This window comes from Octopus bimaculoides, chromosome 24 (genome assembly GCF_001194135.2).
Source record: "Octopus bimaculoides isolate UCB-OBI-ISO-001 chromosome 24, ASM119413v2, whole genome shotgun sequence".
NCBI lineage: Eukaryota > Metazoa > Mollusca > Cephalopoda > Octopoda > Octopodidae > Octopus > Octopus bimaculoides.
Genome location: NC_069004.1, coordinates 11628498 through 11639300, shown reverse-complemented (window position 1 = coordinate 11639300; position 10803 = coordinate 11628498). Strand labels below are relative to the sequence as shown.

At 37.2% G+C, this 10803-nt stretch overlaps 1 protein-coding gene across 1 annotated transcript in view; it reads left to right on the top strand.

Annotated features, from left to right (window-relative positions):
• The window catches only part of LOC106879977 (proto-oncogene tyrosine-protein kinase ROS), a 330537-nt gene that overhangs the window by 294422 nt on the left and 25312 nt on the right, over positions 1-10803 (top strand). The window contains exons 30-36 of the mRNA XM_052976515.1: positions 972-1179; positions 1555-1675; positions 2543-2706; positions 4347-4442; positions 7260-7395; positions 7868-8024; positions 9649-9912. Coding sequence (XP_052832475.1) covers positions 972-1179; positions 1555-1675; positions 2543-2706; positions 4347-4442; positions 7260-7395; positions 7868-8024; positions 9649-9912 — 1146 coding nt within the window. The remainder of the gene's footprint in view (positions 1-971; positions 1180-1554; positions 1676-2542; positions 2707-4346; positions 4443-7259; positions 7396-7867; positions 8025-9648; positions 9913-10803) is intronic.

Genomic DNA, 10803 nt, shown 5'->3' with positions numbered 1-10803 from the left:
TATTGGACAACTGAGATAATACTTATTGGACATCTGGGATAATACTTATTGGACAACTGAGATAATATTTATTGGACATCTGGGATAATACTTATTGGACAACTGAGATAATACTTATTGGACATCTGGGATAATACTTATTGGACAACTGAGATAATATTTATTGGACATCTGGGATAATACTTATTGGACATCTGGGGTAATACTTATTGGACATCTGGGATAATACTTATTGGACATCTGGGATAATACTTATTGGACAACTGAGATAATATTTATTGGACATCTGGGATAATAGTTATTGGACATCTGGGATAATACTTATTGGACATTTGGGATAATACTTATTGGACATGTGGGGTAATACTTATTGGACATCTGGGATAATACTTATTGGACATCCGGGATAATACTTATTGGACATCCGGGATAATACTTATTGGACATCTGGGGTAATACTTATTGGACATCTGGGATAATACTTATTGGAAATCTGGGGTAATACTTATTGGACATCTGGGATAAAACTTATTGGACATCTGGGATAATATTTATTGGACATCTAGGATAATACTTGTTGAACAGAAGTTGGAAATATTTGGATGTGTGTGCGTGAAAGAAAGTATCTTGATTTATTAAAAATAGTAGCTAAAATCTCTCACAAATTACTTCCCAACATCTTATAAGAGGGGACTACACATTCGATAATGTGGTCTTATGTGTGTAGGGTGGTACACTGTCTGAAAGAAGGGACAGTCTTGGCTGAAATCACTTTGCTGTACTTATAAGTCCACAAGATCTTAGCTGATATGTGCCTAACAATAATGTGTGGTGGAGGTGCCGGGGTGTGAGAAAAAAATAAGAGTAAGCTTTAAGGGAAACATTTACTTTTTCTTTCTAATTGCTTTCATTTCAGAAAATGAAATTCTTTTTTATCACCAAATAATGATTTGTCTTCTCTCCATTCACAGAACTCCACAATGCGTACATGGTATTCGAAAAGAGCACAATTTATTGTACAGCCAGTACTAAACAAAACTTTCAACATGTTCTTTGACAACCTTGAACCAAATAGTTTATATGAATTTGCTGTCCGAATTGTATACCATAATCACATTCAACTTAGAAAACATTGGCCTCACGTTAATAGCAGCGTTCTTTATTCAGTCAGAACACTTGGTAAGTGAAACTCTTTGGTCACCTATTTTCTCGGTCCTTTTACTAGTGAAGATGTTAGTGAGTGTGAGATTCTGCAGGACTATTTTACCAATCATGTATAACCCCCACCCCCAAGTATCACCTCCTCCTACCTGCTTATTTCTTCCTCCTAGCTCAGCTTTGCTTCTCTTAGCATAGCACCACCTCTCACCATCCTACTATGGCGTCTCCCTGTTATCTGTCTGTATTAGATTTTAAGGAGTGCATCAATAAATATTGCTTTTAGAAACATTTCTTTTTTTTGTCATGTTTTCTTTAAATAAAATATCAAAATTTCTCAAGCAATAAATCATCTTTCTTTTTTTTTTTTCTTTTTTCTCTTTCTTACCATTCCAGTTGAATTCCCTTCTCCTCCATCAATACCTTATGTACACAAACTAAACTCTGGCTACGAAGAAGTTACATGGAAACATCCAGAAGAGAAAGTGCCACCAAATCTCTTTGAACTGCAATACAAGTGAGAACTTTTTTTACATTATGTAATAATTAGAAGATTAAAGAAATCCTCCCTCCTATGGCTGCTGATAATCTCCAGTTAACCAGCCTGCCTTTGTGGTCTAACCATGCCCTCCACATAGAGGTTTAGTGTCATAATTCCAGTTGAATAGCTTCAATTAGGCTTGCGATTTGAAGTTTCTGGCAAAGAATTTCAGTAGAATAACTACTGTGCCTAATTCAGATTTAGTCAAACAATATGCATTGCCATTTGGATTTTGGTTCCAAATTTAAGATTCTGGTCCAGTGGAACCAATTAGTATTCAGAGTACATTCTTTTGGCTTATGCTTTTCATCCTTTCAGAGTTAACAAAGTATGTACCATTTGAGTAGTGGGTAAGTTTGATGTTATCAAATATCTCCCCACCTCTGAAATTTCTGGCCTTGTGCCAAAATCTAAAATCAATATGTGATTGTTTATAGTTTAGATTTTTCATTTCAAGTTGTTGACACAAAAAAATAGGAGCTGTATTACAATAAAACACTTTTTTTACACATAACCCCTTTTGATAGGTCTCAAGAAAAATCAATTCTTTAGTTGTCCCCCCAACTTTTCCTCATTTAACCCCAATTCACATTCTAGTACAATTTGATTACTGTCAGAACCTTTGCACGCCGGACGAAATGCTTAGCGGCATTTCGTCCGTCTTTACATTCTGAGTTCAAATTCCACCGAGGTTAGCTTTGCCTTTCAACCTTTTGGGGGTCGATAAAATAAAGGCCAGCCAAACACTGGATTCGATGTAAACAACCAACCCCTTCCCTAAAATTTCAGGAATTTTTGCCTATAGCAGAAAGCGATAATTATGATTTTGTGTTGTGCTTTCAGACCAGCCGACAGTGGGAATTGGACAACTATCTACAATGATACCGCTCCACATTGGATCATAGAGGAACACCTACAGGATGGTAAAAACTACGTCTTTCGAGTGAGAGCGAGAAATTCTCGAGGCTGGAGCAATTTCAGTAAAAACAGCCGACCATTCCTTCACCGTAAGTATATTTATGATCTCAAGTAACCAAGAGTTACCTCCCTCGCTCCTCTTCAACATTTGTTAATGCCAGTCGTTTTACTCGATCTTTTTTTCAACCAAAGGAGAGACGGAAAGTGACGTCAGAAACAATGGTAAACCTTTGTTACTTTAAAAGAATTATTTTAAAACGCAGGCATAACTGTCTGGTTAAGAAGTATTCTTTACCACCACTTAATTTTGGGTTAAGTCTCACTGCGCGGCAATTTGGACAAGTTTCTACTACTATAGCCCTGGACCGACTAAGGCCTTGTGAGAAGATTTGTTAGAGAGAAACTTTATAGAAGCCTGTAGTATATATACGTGCGTGTGTGTGTGTGTGTGTGTGTATGGCCCCCTCGCTTGACCACCGGTGTTGGTTCATTTACATTATCATCATCGTCATTATTATTATTATTTTTATTATCATCATTATTAATATTATAATTAAGGCTACAAGCTGGCAGAATTGTTAGCACGACAGGGAAGATGCTTAGTGGCCTTTCATCTGTCTTTATGTTCTAAGTTCAAATTCCACCGAGGTTGACTGTGCCTTTCATCCTTTTAAGGTCAATAAAATAAGTACCTGTTGAGTACTGGAGTCGATGTAATCAACTAGTGCCCTCCCTCCAAATAAACACTCACAACGCCCAGTCTGGGAATCGAAACCGCGATCCTATGACCGCGAGTCCGCCGCCCTAACCACTGGGCCATTGCGCCTCCACGGTGTTACATTAAATTCAGTTTAAATGAAAAACATGTACGTTCACAAATTTTGGGAGTTCTTTTAAAATTTGAATTTTCAACTGTTAGCATTTAACATATCATCATCCAGACCTAATTCCAATGCTGGATGTTCAAGAACCACATGAATGCCAGATTTTCAATCCTGGGATCATCCTGATTCCATAAAGGTTTAGTACAAACCTTTAGAACAAATGTAGACTGAGATCTAGAGGTCCCGGATGGATGGACGTTAAGCAAATGCATGATAGGCAATGATAGTGAATATTTGACTTGTAAAAGTGTTATATCACAAGCTGAGCTCGTTCGCAACTGAAAACTTCTTTGAAAAGAGATAAACACAGACCATTGTAATCTTGGAGTGGATCAACAGGGATTTGGAAATAATAGCAGATTCTTTAAAAGCATCGAATAAAAATCACTCCTAAATGGAAATGGTTGCTTTAAATAAGTATATATTCTGTCAGTAATTACTCGAATTTTGCATTTATTATTCTAGAATTTGGCAATTGAAAAAGAAAAACTGGGCTTTCAATTCACCCACTCCCTTCTTCATATATTATCATCTCTGTTATGTGTTACTCTGTTCTAAATTCTGAATATATTTCATTAATGATCTCCTGTTCTTGCTCCTCCATGCTGAGGAACACAACAAAAGATATACCATCGATATCAGCTTCTCTGAGATCCAACTTCGTTCTATGACAGTGTCTGTCTGTGTGTCCTCTTTTGAAATAGATAAAATGGGGTAGGTCCTTGAAATTTCTATCTAGATTTGCTGATTAAAAACAAAACAAAACAAAAAAAAATTTATCTCATTAAAGTAATGCTTTATGACAAAGTTAATTACCGCTTATTATTTTCTTTGTATTGTTTCAGAAATTGACCGAGCAACCAGTAGCAATATGTATCAATATGCTCTAATCCCAATTACTCTCTTCATCATCATCATCATCGTTATTTTAATTTGTATTTGTAAGTTGGATTTTTATATTTTTTGCTTTATTTTTTTTTTTAATTAACTGATGTAACATTCAGATTTCTTTGTCAAATGTTCTGCTTATTTGTTTACATTGTTTTGAATGAATCACGGAGGTGTGGTAAGAAGCTTGCTTCCCAACCACATGATTCCAGGTTCAGTCTCACGGCATGGTACCTTGGGCAAGTGTCTTCTACTTTAGCTCCCAGACTAACCAAAGCCTTGTGAGCAGATTCAGTAGGGGATTTGGTGGACAGAAACTGAAAGAGGCCAGTCGTGTGTGTGTGTGTGTGTGTGTGTGTGTGTGTGTGCTTGTCCCCTAGCCACCTCTTGATGACAGGTGTTGGTCTGTTTGCATTCCCCATAACTTAGCGGTTCAGCAAAAGAGACCAACAGAATAAGTACCAGCTTATATCCGTCTGACTATAAATTCTTCAAGGCAGTGCCCCAGCATGGCCGCCATCTGATGACTGAAACAAGTAGAAAAAAGAGCCATGCAGCACCCCCCCCCTCCACACACACACACACACACACACATACACACATCATATGAATACAAGTGGTAGTCAGTGCATTCTGGGTAGTTGAGCATCGTGGATGGTCACTTCACTAAGGGACGTTTTTTTGTTGTACAAGCAGAATCATTGCTGAACCGTGTTATCACAGATCTATCTGTGGTAAGTGCAACATGGTCCACAATTAGTGCACTTGGTTATCCCAGATCAGTGATGAAGGAATCAGTAATAAACAAAAATATAATTTTCCTCTATCTCAATCAGTCTGATGTCTGATCACCACTACCACCATCACCACCACAAGGTATCAAGCAAGAAACGTTGATCAGATTAATACACTGGGAAATCATTATCTTAACAATTTCCACCATCACTGGAATACCTTAAATTCCTATTACTTATTTGTCTTAGTTATCATAGACAGGTAAAAAAGTCATTATTAAAAAATCATTATTAATCAGGTAAAAAAAATCATTGTTAAAAATTTGAACATTCACTGAGTTCAAACAAATTACTTAACTGTTCATATTATCAAACTGAAAAGATGAATGCCAAATTCAGTTTTGGTAGGGTTTCTATCTAGACCGGTGGTTCTCAACCAGGGTCCATATAAGATTTTGAGGGGTCCATGCAACAAAATAATATATTGGAGATTCACAAAAGTATTTTAAGGGCTCCTGAAAAAGTTTTGCTTCGGATATATGTATTGGTGTATATTACAAGAAACAACTGGGTTTCTTTCTCTAACAATTTACATAGTTCCATCTACACAAGTTGATATGAGAAAACCAAAATAAGAATTTTAAAAGAAGTATCGATAAAACTAGTTTTTAAGAATGAAATCGCTATGGGGGTTCACCAGAATAAAATAGTAGTCAAAGAGGTCCAAAGATGAAAAATGGTTGACAACCCCTGATCTAGACTGTAAGAGAACAGAATCAACCCCTAAGCATTTGGCACCTGTCAGTAATGATGATAAGTGTTCCAGTTGATTCAATCAACAGAACAGCCTGTTCATGGAATTAATGTGCAAGTGGCTGAGCACTTCACAGACATGTGTACCCTTAATGTAGTTCTCAGGGAGATTCAGGGTGACACAGAGTGTGACATGAGTTGGCCCTTTGAATTACAACTACAATTCATTTTTGTCAGCTGGAGTAACATGAAATAAAGTGCCTTGCTCAAGGACACACCACATCACCAGGAATTGAACTCATGGTCAAATACCGCCCTAACCACTAAGCTATGCACCTTCAATCCATAAGCATTTAAACTGACCATATCCAAAGCTACAAGATACTGCATGTTCAGTTCAAAACAATGTGAATAACTAAGCATTACATTTGGCAGAGTAATCTTAATGCTAAAAGGTTATGCATAAGCAGTTCTTTGTAGTAAAGATCATTTGCCAACATAACATGGCAGTCCTGGTTTAGGACTAATGTTGCTGTAATTTAGCCCCAGGAGACATCGTCTCCAGCTGGCTATGCGACACGATCTGTGTCCTTATATTTTCGAACAAGGGAATTTAGCACCCCCACTCAGCTCAAAACAATATCTGTATATCACGATTTCTGGGTTATTTCTCTTCATCAGCACAGAATAATTGTTTGGCTAGAGGTCCTAAACCAGGACTGCCATGTTATGTTGGCAAACAATTTTTACTACAAAGAACTGTTGCTGAATATCTCACATGAGATTTAAAAATAGTAATTTCCAAACAGCATTTTGTCTGATGTTTGTGATTGATAGAGCCACAAGAAGCTGTAATAAAGATGGAGATATATGCAGTTTTTTATTAAGACATTATTGCATTCTGTCACATGTACACTCATATATACATGCATGTACTTGCACATACATACACACATATACATATCCACACTCATATATGTGCAACAAGAGTTCTTTAGGAATGTATGAAAAAGTTTGTAATAAATCTGTGAAGATGATATCGGAAGTTAAACCATGTGAAGTGTTCTTCAAAAAAATGCTTTTCCTCACCTGTATGTAATTGAAAATGTTATCTGAGTAATTTATTCCAATTTCCAATCTTTTACATACCAGACATATTTTGAAAATGAAGTAGCATTGAGTCCTTCTGAATGAAAAATATACAATAATGTGTGTGTGTGTGTGTGTGTGTGTGTGTGTGTGTGTGTGTGTGTGTGTGTGTGTGTGTGTGTGTGTGTGTGTGTGTATGCGTGTGTGTGTATGTATTGACACACATTAAAATGTAATCATGTATTTTAAGAAATACAAGTGCTGATGAAACTAATCCATTATTAATTATTGCAGTGTTCAAGAAAAAACAAACAGAAAAAAAGCGAATCACTCATGTCAATGATGGTCACAATCCTGATGTGGAATTGGCTACTTTGCAAGATTTACCACATATAGCAGTCCAGCAGAACAACACCCTTTATTCAGTTGGGTATGTACACACACTCTCTTTCTTTCTCTCCCCCTCTCTCTCTCTCTATATATATATATCTTTTTCTCTCTATCTATCTATCTATCCCTCTGTCTAGCTGTCTCTCCACGCTGTGTATCTATTTTACTCTCTCCCTCTCCTTTTCTCTCTGTCTGTTTCCCTCTTTTTCTACATATCTCTCTCTTGTTCTCTCCTCTCTCTTGTTTCAGTCATTAGACTGTGGCCATGCTGGGGCACCGCTTAAAATTTTTTTTTGTTAGTCAAGTGAATCAACCCCAATACTCATTCGTTTTTAAGCCTGATATTTATTCTGTCATTCTCTTTTTGCCAAACCACTAAGTTACAGACAGTTTATCTAACCATTCTTCATAAAAAATTGCTAGAATTATTATCAAGAATGGTAAAACTCACTTTGTCTTATTTTTTGGTTATTCGTTTCTTCAAATTGTTTTCTGTTTTGTGATTTTTGCAGTATGGTACCAACCGATGCTGACCTCATTGCGTTGCCTCATTTCCGACATGATCAACTCATCAGAAAGAAGTTCTTGGGAAGCGGTGCTTTTGGCGAAGTTTTTGAAGGCGTTTGTAAAAGCTGTGTTGCAAATGGAGAAACACGTGTGGCTGTCAAGGTATTGCTTTTGTTGTTGCTATTGTTGTTGGTGGTGTTTAGCCCCAAGTCAACCCTGACCCAGTAGACATTTGATCAAAAGCGTTCCAACTGTGACCACCTCAACTTTTTTAATAGTTTGTAGGACAACATTATCTAACGTGTTCTTCATTTAAGTTAGTGTTGGTGCACGAACTAATGAAGATTTGACTGCTATTTCTAGCAGATTGAGCTACACTGCAGAACGGGGGTTCTCAACTAGTTTTTTTTTTTTTAATCGATGGATCCCTTTGATTACTATTTTATTCTGGTGGACCCCTATAGTCACTCAATGTTCAAACACTAGTTTTATAGAAACTTCTTTCAAAATTCCTATTTGCTTTTTACACATTGTGTAGGTGGAACTATGTAAAATGTTAGAGAAAAAAACCTAGCTGTTTCTTGCAATGCATACCAATACATACATCTAAAGCAAAATTTTTTCAGTGGCCCCTAAAATACTATTGTGGATCCCCATTTTACTATTTTATTACATGGACTCCCAAAAATCTTTTATGGACCCCAGGTGAAAACCCCTGCTGTAGTGGTTCCAGTTAATTGTTATTCTGAACATGTTTGTTGTTTATGATGTTAGTGTGATTATAAATTTATATATAACTAGAGATTTACCATTGTATATCATCATCTTATAATTAAATTTGGTATTGGATATTTTGTGTCTCACGCTGTTTATCATCATTATTACTATTATTATTTGTAGTATTTTGTAAATATTATATGCTATATCTGGGTCCTTATTTTCGACTTTGCTGCCAAGGAATTTAGAACTTCCAAAGGAATTGCACTCAGTTTCATAGGGCCATGCAAGCCCCTCCACCATGATAAGTGCAACCAAACCCCCAAAGACCCCAACAGTGGAACAAGCAGGTGATAATTACAACAGATCTCAATGTTTGAACCAGTGGATGAAGAAGGGGCACATGATGGACAGGCTACAGAAGGCACCGCTCAAATCTATAACTGAGTCAGTGACAGTCCATTGCAGTTTCATAACTGGATCCTGCATCATGGTGGCGAGCTGGCAGAAACGTTAGCACGCCGGGTGAAATGCTTAGCGGTATTTCGTCTGCCGTTACGTTCTGAGTTCAAATTCCGCCGAGGTCGACTTTGCCTTTCATCCCTTCACGGTCGATAAATTAAGTACCAGTTGCATGCTGGGGTCGATCTAATTGATGCATTGTGTTCTTGGGCAAAACACTTCACTTTTTGTTGTTCCAGTCCACTCAGCTGGCAACAATGAGTAGAAACTGGCCCTTACATGTCAGTATGACTCTGAAAGGTAACTTTACCTTTACCTTTTGTCTCTGGTTAGATCCTGATATTTCTCTATTTTTAAAAATATTTTACTATCATCATCATCATCATCATTTAATATCCCTTTTCCATACTGGCATGAGTCAGATGGTTTGACCGGAGCTGGTAAAGCCAGGGGCTGCACCAGGCTCCATTTGTCTGTTTTGGCACGGTCTCTACAGCTGGATGCCCTTCATAATAAATAATTTGTTATGACCATTATGATTTATCAGATTCATATTCTTAACTTCTTAGTAGCAACATTTCATTATTTTTTTGTTGTTTTATTTCAGACCCTGAGGAAATGTGCCTCAGAACACGAAAAGGAGGAATTCTTAAAAGAAGCTTTGCTCATGAGCAATTTTAAACACGAACATATTCTACGATTACTAGGTGTCTGTTTTGATGGTAATCCTCAATTTATTGTCTTGGAACTGATGGAAGGCGGAGATTTACTTCTTTATTTAAGGAACTACCGACCAACATCGGTAAGTAATTGGCATCTATTTTCATTCATTTTCTTTTATTGTTCGTTCTGTGTTCTCATAGCTTTGTTGGTATTGTATTTTGTTATTGGTTTTGTTACACCACCCAGATTTTGGTCTTTGGATTCGTCATCAAAGTTTAACATCTGTTTTCCATTCTGGTATGGGTTGGATGACTTGACAAGAGCTGGCAAGGCCAAGAGTCACATCAGGTTCCACAGTCTGTTTTGGCCTGATTTCTATGGCTGGTTGCCCTTCCTAATGCCAACCACTTTATAAAGTGTACTTGGTGCTTTTTACATGGCACCATCACCAGTGCTTTTTATGTGGCACCTTGGTCTTAGGATCTCAGTTCTGTTGTGGTGGACTGGACTTCACAAGTACAGCAATGTACCACATATCTCACTCCTCTGTCATCTCCTTCATAAGGTTCAAGTTTTGAGATTAGCCTTCAATACTTCATCCTAAGGTTCAGCATCCTGAGATTGGCCTTCAATACTTCGTAAAAATTTTAAGTCTTTGAATTCTTTGCTCCGAGCCATTAACTTAACTTTGACCGGTTCAGCCTCAGAATACACTTAAAGAATTTGTAAAAGACTGGTGTTTCCCTACCACTGCAGTAAAATTCTAATCTTATTCTATTTTAGTTTTCCCCACTGCTTAATCTGAAGATCTTTAATAATGAGTAAGAAGAAAGAAAGTAATAATTATGAAATAATTCCAAATCAGCTTCATTCGTCGTCTTCTTCTTCTTCTTCTTCTTCTTCTTCTTCTTCTTCTTCTTCTTCTTCTCCCTCCTCCTCCCATCCCCCTCTCCCATCATCCCCCCATCATCATCCACCTCCTCCTCCTCCACCTCCTCCTCCTCCTTCTCCTCTTTCTTCTCCTCCTCCTTCTCCTCTTTCTTCTCCTCCTCCTTCTCTCAATTCTAAATAATACTTTTCCTTTTTTTTTTTAACAGAC